This window comes from Panicum hallii, chromosome 1 (genome assembly GCF_002211085.1).
Source record: "Panicum hallii strain FIL2 chromosome 1, PHallii_v3.1, whole genome shotgun sequence".
Classification (NCBI taxonomy): Eukaryota; Viridiplantae; Streptophyta; class Magnoliopsida; order Poales; family Poaceae; genus Panicum; species Panicum hallii.
The window spans coordinates 59646188-59668197 of record NC_038042.1 but is presented as its reverse complement, the minus strand read 5'-3'; the positions used below and the strand labels follow the sequence as shown (position 1 = coordinate 59668197).

The 22010-nt window shown below is 46.9% G+C and overlaps 3 protein-coding genes and 1 pseudogene across 6 annotated transcripts; all 4 read left to right on the top strand.

Annotated features, from left to right (window-relative positions):
• Positions 1–12: 12 nt before the first annotated feature.
• Positions 13–4743, top strand: LOC112884530 (synaptotagmin-2). Of its 2 annotated transcripts, none has more exons than XM_025949944.1 (8): positions 13–848; positions 928–1169; positions 1974–1992; positions 2638–2867; positions 3345–3454; positions 3545–3643; positions 3858–4260; positions 4361–4728. In XM_025949944.1, exons 1-8 carry the CDS (start codon positions 142–144, stop codon positions 4447–4449), a joined length of 1899 nt encoding a protein of 632 aa, XP_025805729.1. In that variant the 5' UTR covers positions 13–141; the 3' UTR covers positions 4450–4728. The 2 variants fall into 2 exon arrangements, with proteins under 2 accessions (XP_025805729.1, XP_025805721.1); XM_025949936.1 differs by having other exon boundaries at positions 15–848; positions 3858–4287; positions 4361–4743.
• A 146-nt stretch (positions 4744–4889) lies between these two features.
• On the top strand, positions 4890–8220 carry LOC112884560 (delta(24)-sterol reductase-like). Of its 2 annotated transcripts, none has more exons than XM_025949973.1 (3): positions 4890–5240; positions 6150–7412; positions 7509–8220. In XM_025949973.1, exons 2-3 carry the CDS (start codon positions 6171–6173, stop codon positions 7950–7952), a joined length of 1686 nt encoding a protein of 561 aa, XP_025805758.1. In that variant the 5' UTR covers positions 4890–5240; positions 6150–6170; the 3' UTR covers positions 7953–8220. The 2 variants fall into 2 exon arrangements, with proteins under 2 accessions (XP_025805758.1, XP_025805765.1); XM_025949980.1 differs by having other exon boundaries at positions 6131–7412.
• Positions 8221–8923: 703 nt separating this feature from the next.
• Positions 8924–13148, top strand: LOC112884546 (delta(24)-sterol reductase-like). 2 transcript variants are annotated; one of them, XM_025949962.1, is made up of 4 exons: positions 8924–9092; positions 10038–10096; positions 11074–12357; positions 12501–13148. In XM_025949962.1, exons 3-4 carry the CDS (start codon positions 11113–11115, stop codon positions 12957–12959), a joined length of 1704 nt encoding a protein of 567 aa, XP_025805747.1. In that variant the 5' UTR covers positions 8924–9092; positions 10038–10096; positions 11074–11112; the 3' UTR covers positions 12960–13148. The 2 variants fall into 2 exon arrangements, with proteins under 2 accessions (XP_025805747.1, XP_025805741.1); XM_025949956.1 differs by lacking the exon at positions 10038–10096 and having other exon boundaries at positions 8926–9092.
• A 53-nt stretch (positions 13149–13201) lies between these two features.
• LOC112884627 lies at positions 13202–16167 on the top strand (annotated as a pseudogene).
• Positions 16168–22010: the final 5843 nt, after the last annotated feature.

Genomic DNA, 22010 nt, shown 5'->3' with positions numbered 1-22010 from the left:
GCAGTTGCAGAGCACCACCACCACCACTCCTGCATTGCATTGCTTTGCTTTGCTTGTCGTGTCGCCTGCTTCCCTTCCGGTCCATATCCTCCTCCGGCGAGGCGGCCACCGCACGCCCTCGCCGGATGTCGGTGAACCCCGATGCTGACCCCCTCCGCCGGCATCCTGCCGTCGCCCTCCTCCCTCTCCGCTGCTAGCCCCTCCACGTACTACTCCTTCCGCCCTCTCCGCCGATGCCTGCCCGTCCCCAGAGCCGCCGCCCTCCCCCCCGAGCGCTCGGCGCCGCTACCAACCACCAGCCTCCCGCCCGAGACCCCCGCCTCCTCCGAACCGGCCCAGCTCACCCGCCCCTTCGCGCCGGTACCCTACCGGGGAGCAGAGGACCCGCTCGTCTCCAAGCTCCGCACCCAGCTCGGCGTCATCCACCCGCTCCCCGCGCCCCCCGTCAGCCGCTCCGTCATCGGCCTCTTCGCCCTCTTCTTCTTCGTCGGCGCCGCCTTCGACAAGCTCTGGACGCTGCGCAAGCGCCGCCGCGCCGAGCGCGAGCTCAAGGTCAACGGCTCATGGCCGCAGGTCCCCACCTCCAGCTTCTCCCTCTTCCTCGAGGAGAAGGACCTGCAGCGCAAGGAGTCCGTCGAGTGGGTCAACATGGTCCTCGGCAAGCTATGGAAGGTCTACCGCACAGGCATCGAGAACTGGATCGTCGGCCTGCTCCAGCCAGTCATCGACAACCTCCAGAAGCCCGATTACGTCAATAGGGTCGAGATCAGGCAGTTCTACCTCGGCGAGGAGCCGCTCTCCGTCAGGAACGTCGAGCGCCGGACCTCAAGGCGGGCCAACGACCTACAGTCAGTTCCCCCACTTCATGTGTTTTTTTCTGTTGGCAAACAAAAGGCACCGACCAAGTTGACTCTGTGTTTCCTTCAGGTACCAAATAGGCATTCGCTATGCCGGTGGAGCACGCATGGCGTTGGCGCTCTCCCTAAAGTTTACCAAAGTACCAATCATCGTGCCAGTTTGGGTTCGAGATTTCGACATTGATGGGGAGTTGTGGGTTAAGCTAAGGCTCATACCAACAGAACCATGGGTGGGAGCTGTATCTTGGGCTTTTGTATCCCTTCCAAAGATTAAGTTTGAGCTGTCACTGTTCCGCCTATTCAATCTTATGGGTATGCTCTCGCAACGTTTCCCTTTGCAACTTCATATCTCGATCTTGATGTCATTCGATTGTGTTCTTGAAAGATGAGCAATTGAGCATGTTTGGCACCTTCAAATTTGAATGGCTTGACAGAAAGAAAGAAAAATTGTACTTAGGGGATTAGGAGTATTGGTTATCTCAAGGTATGTGATGCTAAACGTGTTAGACGAAAGGGTGGTTTCTATATTTTTCCTAATTACCACATGATGTTATGCAGTGGTGCAGCTGGTACCTCTCTTCTGCACATAGTTCTGTAGTTATTCCTTTGTTGGATAGTTGAAGTTTAAGCTATCTTTGTAAAAAAACACATGGTTATGAGCAATTTGTTATGGAACTATTGCATTATTTCTATTGTTCTTCTTTACATTTTATTAGTATTACATGTTTTTTTCACTGATAGAATGGGATTATAGCAAGGCAGGGGTTGCTTATATTTAAGTAGAATAATATTGATATATTACACTCTCTAGTGCTGGGTGGTTTGCTGACTCCTGGCGGAAGTCGGAAGCCTTTATAAATGAATTTAATTGTATAAATTCGCAAGATACTCTCAACAGAATCAGCACTTTGGTAAAACACCATTAGAATCCAAATTAAGATGGGAGAAGATCTATCTTTTTCATAGCCTACATACAATTTGTTGTTCTTTTTTTATTATTCTGACCCTTTTATGTTCCTTCTGTTTCATGATATTGCTATAACAATAAGCATTACAATCTAATGCTTGGCTAACAGTATGCTCACATCTTTTGCATGGACCTGGTGCCTGTGCCAGCTATTCCTGTTCTGTCAATGTAAGCATGTTCACCTCAAATATTATGCAACTTTATGGTTCAATGTGTTTGTTTAATTGCAATCAATCGTTCTTGTTTGTCCATTTTTTCCTACTACCAGCACAGCAATTACTATTGGTGCATTTATTCTCCTTACAGTTGGTATGTAGCCATTTAGGTCATTTTGTATAATTATAAGATTATTATTTTGGTGCCATTCCCACCTTCTCTCCTAGTTTTGTCTAGTTTTAGATTGCTAATATTAGATTAAAAGGCTATTCCTATTTGCTAGCTCCTGTTTCCTTAACATTTTCGCAATAACTTTTACGCTAACATTGTTTTTCTTGATCATGCTTCGTTGGTTAACTTTCTATCACACCTAGTTTCTTTAGTGAATAACTCATGGATTCTTGACAAATTATCTTAGGATTTATGATCAAGATATCTAGAAAATATAAAATTGTGTCTCTCATTGATGTTGTAACATATTTATTTGATGCATATACAATGTTGACAGTTTCCAAATATTTTGTTTGTATCATGTTTCAGGGAAAGTCTTTAATCATTCCCAAATTCAATGACTTTGGCTATCGAACATTTTTTTATCCATTTTTAGAAAAGTCTTGTTCATTGCTAGATGGGAACATAATGAATTACCATCGCCAGGTTTCTCACAAAACTTTTGACAGAAGATTTGCCACGTCTCTTTGTCCGGCCCAAAAAGATAGTCCTTGATTTTCAGCAGGGAAGAGCTATGGGACCTGTTTCAGGAAGTGTTGCAAGTGACATAATTCAAAATGTTGCAAGTGACATAATTCAAGATGGAAACAAGGACTTTGTTGGGGAGCTATCAGTGACGCTAGTTGATGCTAGAAAGCTTAGTTTCGTCCTATTTGGTAAGAGAACTTTGCTCTGCAAATGGAATCTATCTATTATTGAAGAAATCTGGCATCTGCTTATTAGTTAAGAGCAGCCCTATCTTAGAAATGTGTTGAAATTGAAAAGTTTTCTTTGGTAAATAAAGTCCGAAAGTACAATCCAGTAGACCTAAGAAAAAGTTTTGAGCAGGCCTCAAATGGCTCCCCCATCTTAGGGCTATGCTAGACTAGTTTTGATCCTATCCAAAGTAGTACCCGATTTTTACAGCTGACTAATTTGTGCTAAGAAATGTGTTGAATTATTAATATCTGGACGGATAGAATCAGATAGCTGAGTGGTGCTACACTTAATCTGAAGTATGGTTGCTCTTAGGTCAACCCATATTGTGTAATAACATTTGTATAAACTGGGGGAGAAAAAAGGAACCAAGAAAAGTTGTTGTAAAACCTGTTTCATCTGTGGTGTGGTACTTCACATTATATTTCATTTTTCAGGCAAGACAGACCCTTATGTTGTCATGATTCTTGGTGACCAAGTCATAAAGAGCAAGAAGAACAGTCAAACAACTGTGATTGGGCTACCAGGAGAACCAATTTGGAATCAAGTAAGGTTTCAACACTTGAACTCATGGATGTTTGCTGAAATCTTCCTTCATCTATGCCATCATGCTCATAAACACTTCGTGTCAAAACAGGATTTTCATCTGCTTGTTGGAAATCCTCGCAAACAGAAGTTGACCATTCAAGTGAAGGATTCGATTGGTCTAACTGACATCACTATTGGCACTGGGGAGGTAGAGTTTTTCTTCAACAGAAAGTTCCCTCTATTCTCCTCTCCGTTGATACTAATAAATTTGTCTCCGCATAAAAGTATGTTGTTTAATGTAGTATTTCCTTGTACACCGCTGCCAGAGTCGAACATGCATAGATCAATGGATTTCCATGTGATCCTGGGCATCTTTTATTACACTGGGATGAGTTCTGAAAACCGTATAATATTTTTGGCAGGTTGAGTTGGGATCACTTAAAGATACAGTTCCGACTGACAAAATTGTAACTTTATATGGCGGATGGGGCTTGTTTGGGAAACGAACAGCTGGGGAAGTGCTACTTCGGCTGACGTACAAGGCGTACGTTGAGGATGAGGAAGATGAGGCAGTGAGAAGCGAGTTTGGTGGCGGTTACGTCTCAGACGAGGATGTGCTGGAATATGTCCAAGGTGACATGAGTAAGGGCAGCAACTTTTTGGGTAAAGAAAGAGAAACATTCATGGATCTACTTGCTGCGCTGCTTGTCAGTGAGGAATTCCAAGGTATAGTGTCTTTGGAGACGGGAAGCTCAAGAGATCCTGAGCAGGCGGGCAGTGGATCAGGAAGCGCTAACAGCGTAGTCTCTCCTGCGGCAGCTAATGGTGAGACTGTATCTAATAGCTCCACAGGTGAAGAGCCTGTCCTAGCTCTGATTGTGTAGGCTGTGCTTATCGGGTTTCTCATGCTGTTGCTTCATTTCAGATACGGCTCTGGTATGGCTCGCGGCCATAACAATTGTGATGGTGCTCGTGTCCTCCGACCTTGGTGCTTCAGGCTATTTCAACCCTTGAAGCCAATCGTCGTGATTCATTGTCGTTGGAGCAGCTTAGCAAAGCAATCCATCCATCCGGCTTCAATTTTCTGACACTACTGCTCTGCTTGGTTGTAATCTAGCGTTCCATTAAGAGCTGAGTGGTTGTAAATGGCCATGAGAAATCATGTTTCTTGTCTCTTTTTTGCCCCACATCCTTCCGGCAAGTGTATGTATATTCATCCCATGTAGCAGAGGAATGCAATGGACCGGACCCAATGGGTTTTGGTGTTTGGGGGCTCCCTCTTGTTCTTCGTAATCGTAAAGTTGTTTCTGTTGTTGTCCCATGTTTTGGTTGCCAAATTGGCCTGCGCTGCGCCAAGAGGAGAAAAAGATTGTGCATCAGCTGATCCACCTAACAAGTCTCGCGAGAACATTAAAAAAAAAAGAGTCTCGCGAGGACTTTCCACAACTTTCTGGCTTGGCCTCTTGCAAAAATTCGAGATGAGTTTGCAGGGAGATCTGGATTGGGATCGAGTCAACGCAAAGTATAACCCCCCATATTCTTGTCCCGACATGTGCGAGCCTTCGTCTAACCTCAGCTGCACAGGACGGATGGGGGTATGCCCTTATTTGTTTTCTCCACATTTTCCTCGCCTGCTTTCTTTAATCCTCAGATGCCAATGCCGACGCCGCCGCCGCCGCTCTCGCCTCCAGGCACCTCCGCAAGCACCGCACTATAAGGAGGAGCCGCAGCTGTAGCCGCCTACTTCCGGTCTCAAGCTCAAGGATCCGGCGCGGCGGCGCCAGCCTCTCCGCTCCGCTCCACAGGTGCGCCTTCCCCTCTTGACTGGAGTATTGCCTTTCTTGATTCGATTGATGCTGCTCCCTATTATTTATTAGTAGTAAGCTAAGCTGTTTTGAGATCCATGCCGCTCCTGATTAGCTTTCAAGCGTCTGGTAACTAATAATCGTTGTATCGGATGCATTAACATGCGCTCTATACTGTAGAGACCCACACTGCTCTGACATTAGATACATACCGGCACTGCTTCACATCTTCATGTCTGCCCCCTTGTTCTTTGCTCATACAGAAGAGAGCTCCCAGCTCCCATCTCCCTAGTGTTGAATAAATACTGGTGCCTCTTTTATGCTACATACCATCTCCCTATTTTATGCTAGAGGACTGATCACCCCTCTGATTTGTGATCGAAGCATGCATGGGAGATAAACAAGAGTTTCCACACCTCATGTGGATCTAGCTTTCAACAGCGTATACTGGTGCCTCTTTTATGCTACATACCATCTCCCTATTTTATGCTAAGTTTATACCTTTGCCTCCTGTTGATGACATTTAATTGCTGGTGCTCACATCTCTTCTCATTATAAACGGGTCTAGGGGGTAAAAACTTCCTGTGAGGATGCTTATGCTCACATCTCTTCAAGTGTTGACTGAGATTTCAGAGTTTGGCACAGCAGCGCAACATGTTTGCTTAGTCCTTTTACAGAACCAAATGGACACATACAAATGAAAAGGTCCTTGCATGTTACTAACTGCTGTTTACTTCTGCTGTAAGATGTGTGTCGCAGTGTAGGTCTTCTTGCCCATGCTTTCAACTGCAGCAATTGTTGCTTGGCATTTTTAATTTGGTTGGTGCGGCATTATTTTGACAAATGCAAGCACCATGCATGTATCTGCCTTTTCACTTATGAGGATATAGTTACTCCTTTCTCCTGCAGAGGCAGAGGCAGCCTTGAGACATGGCGGATCTGCAGACCCCTCTGGTGCGGCGCAAGAGGAAGAAGGTTCTTGTGGACTACTTGGTCCAGTTCCGATGGATCCTTGTCATCTTTGTGGTCCTTCCATTCTCTGCGCTGATCTACCTCAACATCTATCTGGGAGATATGTGGTCTGCTATGAAGTCAGAGAAACGCCGGCAGAAGGAGCATGAGGAAAATGTAGACAAAGTTGTGAAGCGGCTTAAGCAGAGGAATCCAAAGAAGGATGGCCTTGTTTGCACCGCTAGGAAGCCGTGGATTGCTGTTGGTATGCGCAACGTGGACTACAAGCGCGCACGGCATTTTGAGGTCGACCTTTCTGCGTTCCGGAACATTCTCGAGATTGACAAAGAGAGGATGATCGCCAAGGTCGAGCCTCTGGTTAACATGGGGCAGATAACTAGAGCCACCTGCCCGATGAATCTAGCCCTCGCTGTGGTTGCTGAGCTTGATGACCTTACTGTTGGTGGTTTGATCAACGGTTATGGAATTGAAGGGAGCTCTCACATTTATGGCCTGTTCTCTGACACGGTCGTTGCGATGGAGGTTGTTCTTGCAGATGGCCGAGTTGTCAGAGCCACCAAGGACAACGAGTACTCTGACCTGTTCTATGGCATGCCATGGTCCCAGGGCACACTCGGGTTCCTAGTTTCTGCTGAGATCAAACTCATTCCCACCAAGGAATACATGAGGCTGACGTACACTCCTGTTAAGGGGACCTTGAAGGAAATTGCACAGGCTTATGCCGATTCTTTCGCTCCAAGAGATGGCGACCCTGCAAAGATCCCTGACTTTGTAGAAGAGATGGTGTACTCATCCTCGGAGGGTGTGATGATGACCGGTGTGTATGCCACGGAAGAGGAGGCGAAGAAGAAGGGCAACAAGATCAACCGTGTCGGGTGGTGGTTTAAGCCCTGGTTCTACCAGTATGCACAGGCAGCTCTGAAGAAGGGCGAGTTCGTGGAGTACATTCCTACAAGGGAGTACTACCACCGGCACACCAGGTCCCTGTACTGGGAAGGGAAGCTGATCTTGCCGTTCGGTGACCAGTTCTGGTTCAGGTTCCTGCTTGGGTGGCTGATGCCACCAAAGGTCTCCTTGCTCAAGTTGACCCAGGGAGAAGCTATCAGGAACTACTACCACGACAGCCATGTGATTCAAGATATGCTGGTGCCGTTGTACAAAGTAGGGGAGGCTCTCGAGTTTGTCCACCGCGAAATGGAGGTGCGTTTCCAATTCCTTTTGCACGCCTCACTTATCACTAGATTTGTTGCGATTGCACTTTGTTGGAATGGACATTGGTTTTTGCTGGTTTGGTAGGTTTATCCCCTGTGGCTGTGCCCTCATGGGCTGTACAAGCTTCCGGTGAAGACGATGGTGTACCCAGAGCCTGGGTTCGAGCTCCATCAGAGGCAAGGCGACACGAGCTACGCTCAGATGTTCACCGACATCGGCGTGTACTACGCCCCTGCTGCTGTCCTGAGGGGCGAGGAGTTCAACGGCGCGGAGGCTGTGCATAGGCTGGAGCAGTGGCTGATCGAGAACCATAGCTACCAGCCGCAGTACGCGGTGTCGGAGCTGAGCGAGAGGGACTTTTGGAGGATGTTCGATGCCTCGCACTACGAGCACTGCCGCCGCAAGTACGGCGCCGTGGGGACCTTGATGAGCGTCTACTACAAGTCGAAGAAGGGGAAGAAGACAGAGAAGGAGGTGCAGGAGGCTGAAGCTGCCATCCTGGAGCCTGCGTATGCTGAGGAGGCCTGATGATCGATGCATTCCATTTCCACCTTGTTTGATGCCTGATCAATTAATTGTCTGAAAAGGAACTAGTACCAGTAGTAGTTTGGCTTGTGTGCAGTGTCCTCCTGTTGTCGTGCTCCGATGAGATAGGTTGGACTCCTCCGTCCTCACCTACTTATCAGGGCTTTATATTTCATTTGCCTCCTGCTTGTGATAATTCAGCCGATTGTACTAGAAATGTTTGGCATTCTTAATAATAATTGTGAGTGCCATAGTGATTGCAATTGTTGGGTATTGGTTTTGTTTAAAAGAAATTGTTTGCTTCGTTTTAATGAAATATGTGCCGAAAAATTTAAAAGAAGTTGTTTGGTATTGGAGATAAGACTGATTTAGCTGATTGTTAATAAAAAATAATTGTGAGTGCCATAGTGATTGCAATTGTTTGGTATCGATTTTGTTTAAAAGAAGTTGTTTGGTATTGGAGATGAGACAGATTTAGCTGGTTGTTAATAAACAATAATTGTGAGTGACATAGCGATTGCAATTGTTTGGTAGTATTGGTTTTGATTAAACGAAGAAATCGTTTGGTACTGGAGGATAGTAAGACTGATTTTTTCCGCTGATTTTCATAATAATCAATTGTGAGTAGGTAAGGTATCACAGAGCGAGATTGCAGTCGCTTTGGTGTTGGAGACTAGACTGATTGCGATGGCTGCTGATTCCATTAATCAATATAAGCAATTGAGATCTCAAGAAGCTGTTTTGCTTGCAGGCCAGGAGCCCAGGAGCAGGAAAGGAGGGATGGAGCGACGTCTGCATCAGAATGGGATGATGGTGTCAACGGAGCGGAGCGGAGCAGAGCAGAGCATGTAAAGAGGACAGACAATAAAGGAGCAGTGAGGAGCACGAGATGCTGCTCCCCAACCGTACCCCCCATACATAGTACTATGCGTCGTCCTCCACATTTTCCTCGCCCCCATTTCTTTAACCATATCCCCAACCCGGCAGACGCAGATGCCGACCACTGCTATAAAAGAGGTGGAACGCCCAGCCAGCTCTGGCCGCCTTCATTCTTGCTCCACCACCACCTTGCTTAGCTTAGCTTGGCATCCTCTCCTTCCTTCCTCTCTGCCGGCAGGGCCTCCTCCACGGGTCACGGGTGAGGTAGGTGCTTCTTCAGTCGTTCCCCGGCCGGCCTCATCGTTCACTGGACTGGCTGGCTGGAGCATGCATATAGTGCTATCTAGTATTATTATTGTTCATCCTGTATGTTAGTATGTAGTAGTAGCAAGTATTGTTACATATAGCTACATCTCAATGGGTCTCCTCTCCTCTGTAAGGTCAGGACGTACAGGAGATTAGCTAGAATAGCTCCCGGCCCGGCCAGGCGGCCTAGTAGTGTGTTAGGCCAATCTCAGCAGGAATAGGAATGGTTATAGGAGTGTCATCACCATTAAATATCATGCTACGTCAGTAAATTTGCTGATATGGTAGAGTTATTTATGAGGAGAGATAAGGGATAGTTTTATGGAACGAGAGAGAAGTGTTATCATCGGCATAGTTATCAAGTTCTCGGTCTTAATGATTGTATGATTAGCACTTCCCACTGAGATTGGTTTTATTTTATTTTAGATACGACGACTACTACTGTATACTATGTATGCCCACATGCATGCTTCTGTTTTACACATGACTGGTCGGCTTGGCTTCTAGTGTCGTTGGGATTAGTGGCTGTAGATGCACTGAGTGGGAAGATATTTATTAGATTCATCTGAATAACAAGAAGTAGCACATGTCGTTTTGTTAGCTAGATTCATTGATTGAATTGATTGAGGTACGGTGCTGATTGTTGGGTTGCTAGCTAGCTGCTAGTAGTAGCTTATTTTAGCTGCTTGTCTATGATTTACTCCCTTCGTTATGAAATATTAAGGTGTTTAAGATTCAAAATTTATATCCAAATATAAAGCATTCTAGGGTGTTTTGAAAACTCTAGTCATAAAATTAGCAAAATAACAGCAAAGAAAGATATTTAATAAGGATACATCGCGTTATTTCCTCATCTCGTTAATCTATCGTAAGAATATTAGAATAGCTTATATTATATTTCAGGATGGAGGGAGTAATTGGCAGCGGCCGACGTGCTGATTGTATTGGTGTTAATTTGTCAGGTAGAAAAGCAGGCAGGCAGGCAGTCTATCTACCTAGATATTATTGTTCGTCCGGATCTGACTACTCACCTACTACTACTTACTTATTACTTACTTGTATTATTATTACTCCTTATAAGTATTACTCCATTGCTTGCTTGTAACCTTGAGAAGTAGCCACGAATGAGTATAATAGATGGAGCATGCATATGTATAGATCAATCAGTTAGTTGCGTAGAGTATAGATTGCATTGGGTGCCATCATCGTTGTTTGTTGTTGGTGTGGCAGAACAACAAGACATAGCCATGTGGATTCATTAAGTGCAAACAAACGGGCCCATGCTCGCTCCTCCCGACACCGCTTTGATTGGTGATGGTGATGCTGGCCGAGGTCGATCTATCGCCATGGCAAGCTAGCATACCTTGTCAGTCAGTAATAGCTAGTCTCAGTACTGTTAGCAGCTGCTGGGTCTCCATCCATCGGGACCGCTCCCTCTGCCCTCGCCTCGTCGTCGTCTTCTTCAATTATTATTCCGGCCGGCCTTCTCTCTCTCTCTCTCTCGTATAGTAACAACCTCGTATCTATCGTCTGTACTCCTATCTATCTATCTAGGTAAATAGTTCTCGCGATATATATATATACTATTCTACGTTTTAGATATAGCAGTTTATTCTACACTAACAGTTAAACTAAGCAGAATTACTGAGCATTTTTTCGATAGTTTTATTAACCGAGGAGCTATTACTGAACATTATTTCAGTAACTTGGTAAATTTTGTTCAGTAATTTAATGATTATTTTTTATAGTAATAGAAGGTGGGTGTAGAATGTTATTCTACATCTTAGGTGTAGAATAACGCTATATATATATTATAAATCTAGAAAAAAATTAAAACGATTAATAATTTGAGATGAAGGGAGCATGGGTAATGATTGGCAATTAGATTATATTAAATTAAATTGGTGCATGCATGTTTCAATATTAATTTAATTTGCAGATCGATCGATCGAGGCTGGGAGCTAGCTAGGCAGCAGGCATGGCGGATTCTTCAACGCCCCCACCTGTGGTGCGACCCAAGAGGAAGAAGGTTCTGGTGGATTACCTGGTGACATTCCGATGGATCCCTGCCATCTTCGTGGCCCTTCCCCTATCCGCTCTCATCTACCTCTGCATCTACATCGGGGGCATGCTCTCCTCCATGAAATCCGAGGAACGCCGGCGCAGGGAGCACGAGGAGAACGTGAAGAAAGTCGTGAAGCGCCTCAAGCAGAGGGATCCCAGGAAGGACGGCCTTGTCTGCACGGCCAGGAAGCCATGGGTGGTGGTTGGCATGCGCAACGTGGACTACAAGCGTGCCCGCCGCTTCGAGGTCGACCTCTCCGCATTCCACAACATCCTGGAGATCGACACGGAGAGGATGGTCGCCAAGGTCGAGCCTCTTGTCAGCATGGGGCAGATCACCAAAGTTACCTGCCCCATGAACCTCTCCCTCGCCGTAGCCCCAGAGTTCGACGACCTCACCGTCGGTGGTCTGATCAATAGCTACGGGATCTCAGGGAGCTCTCACATCTACGGCCTTTTCTCCGACACGGTTGTGGCCATGGAGGTTGTTCTTGCAGATGGCCGGGTTGTGCGAGCCACCAAGGACAACGAGCACTCGGACCTCTTCTACGGCATGCCGTGGTCCCAGGGCACCATCGGCTTCCTCGTCTCAGCCGAGATCAAGCTCATTCCCATCAAGGAGTACATGAGGCTGACCTACACTCCGGTCAGGGGGACCTTGAAGGAGATCGCGCAGGCCTACGCCGACTCCTTCGTGCCCAGCAGCAAAGATGCAAAGGTCCCTGACTTTGTGGAAGGGATGGTGTACTCTCCCTCTGAAGGCGTGATGATGACCGGTGTGTACGCCACGGAAGAGGAGGCCAAGAAGAAGGGCAACCGGATCAACCGTGTGGGCTGGTGGTTCAAGCCCTGGTTCTACCAGTACGCGGAGACGGCCCTGAAGCGGGGCGAGTTCGTGGAGTACATCCCTACGAGGGAGTACTACCACCGCCATACCAGGTCCCTCTACTGGGAGGCAAAGCTGATCATCCCTTTTGGCGACCAGTTCTGGTTCAGGTTCCTGCTTGGCTGGCTGATGCCGCCCAAGATTACCTTGCTGAAGATCACCCAGGGCGAAGCGATCAGGAACTACTACCATGACAACCATGTGATCCAGGACGTGCTGGTGCCGCTGCACAAAGTCGGCGACGTTCTCGAATTCGCTCAACGCGAGTTGGAGGTACGTTGTTGTTGTTATTGTTGTGGTTGTGGTTGTGGTTGTCGTTGTCAGCAGCAGCAGCAGCAGATCTCCTCTTCAACGCAATGCAATGCAACTTGATTATGAACTTAATTAACAGGAACTTAATAATTAATTATTGTTAGGTGTACCCTGTGTGGCTGTGCCCGCATCGTCTGTACAAGCTCCCCGTGAAGGCGATGGTGCAGCCAGAAGCAGGGTTCGAGCAGCATCTCCGGCAGGGCGACACCGCCTACGCCCAGATGTACACCGACGTTGGCTTCTACTACGCTCCCGGCGCTGCGCTGCGGGGTGAGGAGTTCAACGGCGCGGAGGCGGTGCGGAAGCTGGAGCAGTGGCTGATCAGCAACCACGGGTACCAGGCGCAGTACGCCGTGTCGGAGCTGAGCGAGAAGGACTTTTGGCGAATGTTTGAGCCCTCTCACTACGACCACTGCCGCCGCAAGTACGGCGCCGCGGGCACCTTCATGAGCAACTACTACAAGTCCAAGAAGGGGAAGAAGACGGAGAAGGAGGTCAGGGAGGCGGAGGCGGAGGCAGAGGCTGCCATCGTCGAACCTAACAAGGATGCAGACGCCGAATGAAATGAACTTATTAGTATGTCCGTCCAATCAATAATGGTTTTAGTTTAAGAGTTTTTAGGCTGCACGGCACGGCACTGGATGCAGCGCTGTGCTGTGCTGTGCTGTGTGTCCGCCGGACGATCGACTTTGTTTCCAACTGAATGTTGCAATAAAATAAGCAGCTAGCAGCTGTTTCTGCTTGCTGTATTCTGTGGTTGATCTGCTTCAAATCAAATGCATCCTGCTGCTGCTGCTTCTGCTGCCCCTGGCCTGTTTGATGGAGCTCAGTAGCAGCACAAAAGCAGCAGCAGCAGCAGCAAGCGGGCCCCGCCTGTCAGCGCATGTGGGAGGTGGGAATGGCGGAAGCAAGGACTCGTTTCCCGCGCCTTTCTCCCGCCAGGCCAGCCTCACGCTCAGGTCGCTAGGACTAGGACTCCGCTCCGCTCCCTCGCCGACTCGCCGTTGTTGCCTCCGTCCGACTTCTCCCAATCCCAATCCCATCCCACCAACTACCAAGGAAGGCACCTCCCCTCCCAGAATGCCACCGCCGACTCCACCGTCCAAGGTCCTCTCAACCTCAATTGTTGCCTTGCTCATGCATGTTCCCCCCGACCTGACTTCATGTGTTCGGTGGTTGGATCTGCAGATGCGGGGCGCATCCAGCACCATGCCACTCACCGTCAAGCAGATCGCCGACGCGCAGCAATCTGGCACCGGCGACAAGGGTGCACCGTTCGTTGTCGACGGCGTCGAGACGGCTAATGTACTGCGCCTTCTCTTTCCCTCTACATTTCTCTTTCCCCTCTTCCGGCGGTTAATCCGGGGTTGGGGCGGTTTTTGCAGATTAGACTTGTGGGGATGGTCAACGGCAAGGTGGAGAGGAACACCGATGTGTCGTTCACGCTCGACGATGGCACCGGCCGCCTCGATTTCATCAGATGGTCGCACCATTTCCATGAATCACTTGCTGCTCTAGAATCCAATCCCTCCCCCCCCCCCCCCCCCCACCCCACTTTAACCAAAAAAACAACCACTTTTTTTAAAAAATATGTCTTTTCTCCTGTAATTGCATTGATGGATGCTAGGCATTACCTTTTAGTAGCATACTGCTAGCTGTCGTCAGAACTGTGGCAGTCAACAATGCGAAATATGCTGATCCTGCAATGTGCAAGTCCTAGCCATTTGCTACTTGATAATTAAACGCCACTTTTAGCAACAGTAGGGGCATACAGACTTTCCTAATTTAAACACTGATTGATTCAACACAACGCAGTGTAGGTGGGCGCATGTTCAATGAACTTTCAGAGCTATTCGTCTTGCTTCCTTATAGGAAAACCGCCATAAGTTATTCGATAAAAAAGAAAACCGCCATAAGTTGTCTAATGCCCTGGCCTATCATGTTGGTTATATCTGCAGTTAGCCAATTTAGTACTAGATTTTCTTGCCCATAGTTATTTATTTTTGTTTCTGTTCACAGGGTGAATGATGCTTCCGATTCTTCTGAAACTGCTGCTATTTAGTAAGTATAAGCAATAGGCTTTCCATTATTCTTAAAGCATTTCACCGTCTTCCCTTTTTTGGAGGGAAGTTGCCACACTTTCCAGTGGAGGGATCATCACCTTTTTCTCTCTTTCAACCAGCTTATCAAGGAATGATATGTACGTCTCTGTCATTGGTAGCCTCAAGGGACTTCAAGAGCGAAAGCGTGCTACTGCTTTCTAAATCAGGTATCCGTGGCAGTAAATTCACTTGAGCTGAATGACTTTTGCAATGCAGCATACAAATAGGCATGGATTTTTTCAGGCCTGTAACTGATTTCAATGATGTTATGCTGCATTTCATTCAGTGTGTTCGGATGCATATAGAGAACACTAAATCTAAGGTATTGCGCTGACCTGTGCTAAGGTCCTCCAAATACTCCCATGATATCATCCTGTGGCTATGTGTTATGAGGCTCCTGTTTACATCGTAGGTTGGCAGTCCCGCACGAACCGGTTCTTCAACGGGAGAGTCAGTCTCAAGTGGATTCAGGGAATCAAGCACAACAACATCTTTGAAATCCAATCCAGTAAGTTACAGTTGCAGTTATCGAACTGATCATTTAATCAAAACTCTTTCAGATATCATCATGCTTTACTGATTCCTGTAGGCACCCATGACCAGTGGAGCAAATCGAAATGACACTGATTTGAACACACAGGTGCTGAATATTTTCCGTGAACCAGCAAACATGTAAGTTGCACATCCATTGTCCTCACTTTGCCTTGTAAGAAATGTACTGTTCAACCTCTTCAACAAATGGCATTAACTGAAGCTTTTACGCTTTATCATCCTTTTTTCCTTATTGATTTGTTTCGTATCAAATTATGATGCCCCATTACCTGTACAAAGTTTAACATTTATGTTTCAATTAAATGTACTTGTTTTTACGAAATACATGACCTGAGACCCCATTATCTGTACGAAATAAATTTTGTCGAGCCTCTCTAATAGATTGTTGCGTTAAGTAAAGTTTTAATGCTTGGTCATCCTTTTCTTATATTAATTTGTTTCCAATGAAAATATGATGCCCTATCACCTGTCCTAAGTTTTGCATTTACTTTTTCACCTGACATATGGAAGGTTCACTTGTGCAATGCGTGGGCAATCTAATTGCTCATCATTATTTATGGCTGTACCATTGACATTGAGAGTGAGCATGGGGTGCACATCGATGAGATAGTCAAGCGGCTCAAACTGCCGGAGAAGAAGATCAAGTAAAGCTCTTTATCTTCTCTTTCACTAACACGCAAAAAAAAAAGAGAGGAGTATATATTCTCAGTGGTTAATATGAATGTGGATTGTGTTGTTATGCAGGGAAGCTATTGATTACAATGTGGATGCTGGGCATATTTACTCAACCATTGATGATTTCCACTTCAGGTCACCTTCGACCGACTGAAGTCGCAAGCAAAATCAAGCATGTTTATTAGTATCCTGGGTGGCTGCTTGCAAGGCAGTTTATCCTAGAGGGGGCGTTGCTGACTATCCATGGTTTCAGAAACCTGATTCCAACTTGTTGTACTAAGTTAGGAAAGGAAAGGGTGGTGTTGAGAAAGACCTTTTGATTGTGTTAACCCTAAGCTTAGATGATCCTATATGTACCTCGGTTAATTTCTTTGCATCATCTGATGCAGTTGTGATGGTGAAGATGAGTAGTAAAATCCTAGCCTCATCTGTGACAAATCGATATCTGAGTGCTTGTGTATGTGGTGATGCAGTCTTATATGTGCATGTCCTTCCGGTTATTTGTGTCGATGAAATTCATCAAAGGACCAACAAGACTGGAGAGCAACACAACAGCCTGTGTTGGTGTCTGCTGCGCCCAACATCTCTACAATTCTGAAATGGTCCAAATCCAACCACCGTACGGGCGTGGAGGTGTGATGATGGATCAGTTGAGCAAAGCCAAAGCAGCACGCGTTGCGTATACCAGCTAGCAGCTCACTGACCTGCAGATTATTCTGTTGCTGCAATACTCCAGGGAGTAAACAAATCTTGTTAGAAATATAATCATATGTCTTTAAACTTTTAGAAAGTTGTAAAAAAAAGGTGAATGCCCATTCATACCATGAGAGTGGATGGAGTAATTACAGGGATAAATAACCCGGAGCCATCAAATCAAGCAGGCAGGCAGGCAGACAGACAGGCATCTAAAGATTAAGTTGATTTGGTGGGTGGTCCAATCGGAATCTGAAATCAATAATTCAGATATATAATTTTTTTGTGGTGGTTACCTGAATTATTGCTAGGTTGCCGATACTACTACTAGCTAGTTGGATCACACAGCTCGCTCGGCGATTAATACAATTATTAGCAACCAAGCTCGCTCGACGATTAATACAATTATTAGCAACCAAGTGCAGTGCAGTTCAGTGGTTGCATTGGTAGATCCGATGAATGTGATGACCATGCATGAGACTTATTATTATTATTATTATTATTATTATTATTATTATTATTATTATTATTGCACACGATCGATATATATGATCGAGTTGATCCTTGGTTAGTTCCATAGTCTGATGGATGAGCATCTGCAGGGTTCCTAGCTGCTATTTAATTTGTATGTACATAATCCGATTCTAGACTCTGTACAATTTTATTTCAAAAAAAGAATCTTTACACAGTATTTATGTATTTCCTAGCTATAATATACTACATAGGACGGTAAGTATACAAATAAATAATAATCAATACCGTGTATATATATATATATATGATGCTACCACAAAATTAAATAAATCAGAATAATTATCGTGTGATTGGCAATCTGCTTTATGGGCCAGGCTCCAGGTACCACAACCGAATGATGCGTTCGTGCATGGGACGGGCCTCAGATATATGGACAGTCGAGCTACCCGTCGCCATATATTAGTACGAAGGAATCAGCATTCCAGAACTAGAATATATATATATATATATATATATATATATATATATGTGTGGCAGAACCAACCTGAATTATACCGACTCAAATACGCGAGTCCAATCATGAGGGCTCCAACGTGCTTCAAACGGTATAATCCTTTGGCCTGTCGGGTAACGTCCCGATAAACCACCGATACACAGGATCAAATAAGGTTACCTCACACGAAGGTGAGTCCAGAGATACAATCACCCTCACATTTTACATCACAGAGACTTACATTACAAGAGTTTCCAAAAGAAATACGAAGTTTCAAATCCAGAGAAAAGATTACACACCGTTAAAGCTATGGTTTTTGGCAGCGGAAAACATACGCGACGATTACAACACGTCGCCAAGACGGATGTCATGCTAAGCCCTGACACGACATCACTCGAAATCATCAGTATTGGCCGGGGACGGATCCCATTCCTCGGACCAATCTTCTGGAAGAGCACAGGGCCATGACAGGGAAAGAGCAGGGTCTTCAAAGGCTTTACCTGAAAAATATAAAACTAGCAAGGCTGAGTATACTAATACTCAGCAAGGCTTACCCGGGATTGGGTATACTTTAGCCCGTAACTAGACTTATGAAGACTTTTAATAGTTCTGGGTTTAGTTTTAGCTGAAAAGCAATTAAGAGTAGATCCTTAATTTCAACTTTTAGCTTTCAAATTCTAGGTGATTATTCAATCTAGATGAGCACCTATAGCTCTTCAAGCATGGTAAACTCTTTGATCGAACATCATCTTTAATAATCATATGGTTGCTCTTATTACTCAATGTGACAAAGGGATCAAGCAGTCTCAATCATCGTGAGAAGCGGACGATTCTGAATCGAATTTAACCTTGCAAGGTAAACCTAACTCACACGCTTGGAACACCACAGGGTCGTTCCGAAACAACCGTTTACCTTTCATTCTGACTCGTGGATCAGATCCACCACAAGCGACTGCAGGACCATACGCACTCCCAAAGTGCAGGACGTACGTCTGTAGCGCGACTACAAAACCCGTACTCCTGGTTACCCTTGCAACACGTATTCCCACACGTCGAACATAAGTAACCAGAAGAAGCAAGACGAGTGGTGGGAGGTATGTCCACTCCTCGGGCCGATTGGCTACTAGGCTTACCGCTTACCATATTTCGCGGCATGTGGTTAGTACTTTCAAACGCTTAACCCCGATCACCACACGCTGCGACCTTATCAAGTTCAACAACACAGACGGGGTATCATCTCAACCATGATACCTCATAAAACTCCCGTCCGTCATCCTTATAGTGATAACAGGAATGTAAACATTACAACTCCTATATCGCGCGAGTGACAGGAAATCACCCGACTTCTACCGGCCCTATTAGCATAGCAGCTAGTCGGACTCAAGTGTTAATATTCAATACATTGGTTCCTAGGGAAATGCAACTAGGGTTTCAAGCAATTCCTAAAAACTTAATGCAGAGATAGATATAATAACATAGAGTGCAGAGTAAATAAAGTAGGGTTTATGTCCGGAGCTTGCCTTTATTGGTGGGTCTGAAGTCAGTAAAGTTAAGATCTTCCGAACTTTGGTTCGGGGCTTCAGACAATCGTTTGGTGACGTTCATTTGGTCTTCAGGAATATCCTCAGTAGACTCCGGGGAGATCTTGTAGGTACCGTTGCCGAAGTAGTCCTATCTACATGTAATGCAACATTACATTCAAAGTGCACACATAAAACTACCTTACTTCACAATACATTTGCAATCCAGCACTCATATAACACATTATTCACATAATAACCAAAAATATTTGAAGTTAAACTTAAACAGAGCTGTAGGTGGACAACTAATTAGAATCGGCTACTCGTTGAAGATTACAACAGAGCCGATTGGAAGCAACAGAGGTTTAGCCGATGGAAAGGTGCATCAGGTTTCTAGATGATCGATGAAAGCATCGATTACTTTGGCAGAAAGATGATTCCTAAAGCAATTGTCTTAACTGAGATGTGCTTAAGTGTTATCCTAGGTAACTAGGTGTGGTTGTATCGACTCGATTACGTCAGCACAACAATTGAGTGACGTACAGCCGATTGGAATGTGGTTAAGGGTGTGTGACCGATAGATATATAGCTGATTCCTCAGCCGATAAATCGGATGATGGAAGTGTATGGATAAGGATGGGGAAACTAAGGATCGATCGGCCATATTTGACCGATACGGAAAACGACTAGAATCGGCTTGGATCGGCCGATAGCAAGAACCCTAAGATTGTGTGTGTCTCTCCGATACATCGACTATGTGCAGCCGATGTAGGACAGAACAAAAGAGTGGTATCGGCGGTAGCCGATATTAGAAAGCTAACAATTGTATCAGCTAACCAACCGATGATAGAAGCATATTAAATGAAATGCATCGGCTGACAGCTGTTACGCAGAAACATCATAGGTCCAAAGAAAACGGATACTAAGTGGCTGGATTGATAACCTGACATTGAAGCATAGCTGTCGAGACGTATTAGCTAAGCAGTAGATCGAGACGTATTAGCTAAGCAGTAGATGCACACGGATTAACAAGGATCTTTATACGAAGAGAGGCTTAAGGAAATGGCAATCAAACAAGGACAGAGTCTGGATGGCAGGGATCTGAGTACTCGTGTGAAAAGATTAACTAGATATCACACATCTTCATATAAGACATACATTCTATGATTACTTTTCAGTTATAACATATGCATACAATATAAGGTTCAATAAAGCACTCATTCCCTAATATTTAACTTAGATCACAAATCAAAGACTTCCAATTCAAAAGCACAACACAAAATTTGTAGATTTTGACCTAAAGGTCCAAATAAAACTGATTTTGTATTTTTATGAACTTCTTACGAAATTCTATGAAATGTAGAAGTTCATTGATTTGAAATAAAGAAAGTTCTGAAAATTTTATAAAGAACACCCTAGAACTTTCTAAAACATAGCAATCAAGTCCCTGGTTCGGGAAAACAGATAACAGGAAGTTAACGGCGATATTCCGGCAAAGGAGTCACCGGCATTAAGAAGATTCAGTAGGTCAGGGCAAACCTTGGTTATGGAGAAGAACGGGTGAAAAGTGAACTCCTGTGGCGAACAGGATCGGCGAAGAGAAAAGCTCGACGATGACGAGATGTCGTGAGTGACGAAGAAGCTCGCCGGGAATTGCATTGGTTAGAGAATGGCCGAAGAAGTAGTCTTCGCGGTGACTCGTGGTGATAGCGGTTGAGCGATCCATGAGGGTAGGAACTGCTGAACGTCGTGGATCATGGGATGAAACGATGGAGCCGAATGGGTTCGCTATACCGACTTCTCCGCGAACCCCAGAATTTTCCTGCTCACGAGCTGAGCCGGCCACCAGTAGAACGCTTCCGCTCGCACTCGCGAACGCGCCGGTTCAGTTCCGCTCGGTCCTCTGGGTCCTGCAACTTCGCCGTCCCCTCCATTTGTTGCGACGCTCTCCGGTTTGACCTACCGCCGCCGCCGGTCTTGCGTTGCACGTCAAACCCGTGTCGCGTTGCTCCCGCCTCGACTCCCGTATAGATGAAGGGAGCTCGTCGTGCCTGGCTGCATCGCATCTCCTCCGAGCTCGTCACGCCCGACCACTGCCTTCGCTCCGCGGCTTCTCTTTCCGATTCGCCACACCATACTCACACCTTCGCCTCCGTGAGGACTGTGGTCTACCTGTATTAGGGCCGTGCCTTCCGCTGCGTTTTCCTTGACGGCCTCAAATGCCCATCACGCGCGACCCTCCTGCACACCAACTCGGTCGCGGCCTGAGCTCGCCCAGCGGGAACACCGTCATGCGCTGCACGCCGCCGCTCTGCACATCGTTGCCCTGCATAGCTCTTCCTCCTTCTTCCGTTGTTGGTCACGCGCTCGCTTCGGCCTTGCCATGCCTTAGTTGCGCGCTGCTCCGCTCTACTGCCGCTTGCCCGAGGAAAGGTGGCTCTAGTCATCACTGGCCCTGAGCTTCACACACCGCCGACAATTGCGCCCCGGGCTCACCCAACCTGCACGCTGTAGCTCCCGCGTTGCCGGCCCGTTCTAGCACCTGTACCGCACTCTGCTCTGCCGCGCACGCGTTGCTCCACCCGCGCGCTTAGGCCACTCCGCGCGCTACTGCTTGCTCCGGCTGCTCGCCTCCGCGCGAGTGCGGGTTCCGCACTTGCCGTGCTTGCGCGCGTCCCGCACGCCTGGTCTGCCTCTGCATCCGAGCCAGCGCACTCCCGTTCCAGCGCTGCGCACGCCTACTGCCGTTCACGTGCCCCATCCTGGCGCCATTCGCCCAGCGCACGCGCTCGCGAGCCGCCCTACCGCCTGCTCGCCGCGCCCGCTCCGGCGCCGCACGCGCGCCCAGCACTGTCGCCCGCTGCGCCTTCGCTCGGGCCTTGCCCCGCACCGGCTCGCTCCTGCCGCCCGAGCCGCGCCTGCGCGTGCGCGCCCCACGCGCCTCCGTTCGCCCGCGCGCCCCGCCTGGGCCCTACTGCGGCCGCCGCTCGGGCTCCCGCGCTCTGGCGCCGCTCCGCTTGCAGCCGCGCCGCCCGCACGCCCGCTTGCGCGCGCGCCCGCTCGGCCCCCGCACTCCGCCCGGCCGAGCCAGCGCTACCAGCGCCC

Excerpts from the sequence above, each read along its gene's own strand:
- LOC112884546 (XM_025949962.1), top strand. The coding sequence starts at position 11,113 with ATGGCGGATTCTTCAACGCCCCCACCTGTGGTGCGACCCAAGAGGAAG. Across the intron at positions 12,358-12,500 it reads TCGCTCAACGCGAGTTGGAG|GTGTACCCTGTGTGGCTGTG; the intron begins GTACGTTGTTGT and ends AATTATTGTTAG.
- LOC112884530 (XM_025949936.1), top strand. The coding sequence starts at position 142 with ATGCTGACCCCCTCCGCCGGCATCCTGCCGTCGCCCTCCTCCCTCTCC. Across the intron at positions 849-927 it reads AGGCGGGCCAACGACCTACA|GTACCAAATAGGCATTCGCT; the intron begins GTCAGTTCCCCC and ends TGTTTCCTTCAG. Across the intron at positions 2,868-3,344 it reads GCTTAGTTTCGTCCTATTTG|GCAAGACAGACCCTTATGTT; the intron begins GTAAGAGAACTT and ends TTCATTTTTCAG.
- LOC112884560 (XM_025949973.1), top strand. The coding sequence starts at position 6,171 with ATGGCGGATCTGCAGACCCCTCTGGTGCGGCGCAAGAGGAAGAAGGTT. Across the intron at positions 7,413-7,508 it reads TTGTCCACCGCGAAATGGAG|GTTTATCCCCTGTGGCTGTG; the intron begins GTGCGTTTCCAA and ends CTGGTTTGGTAG.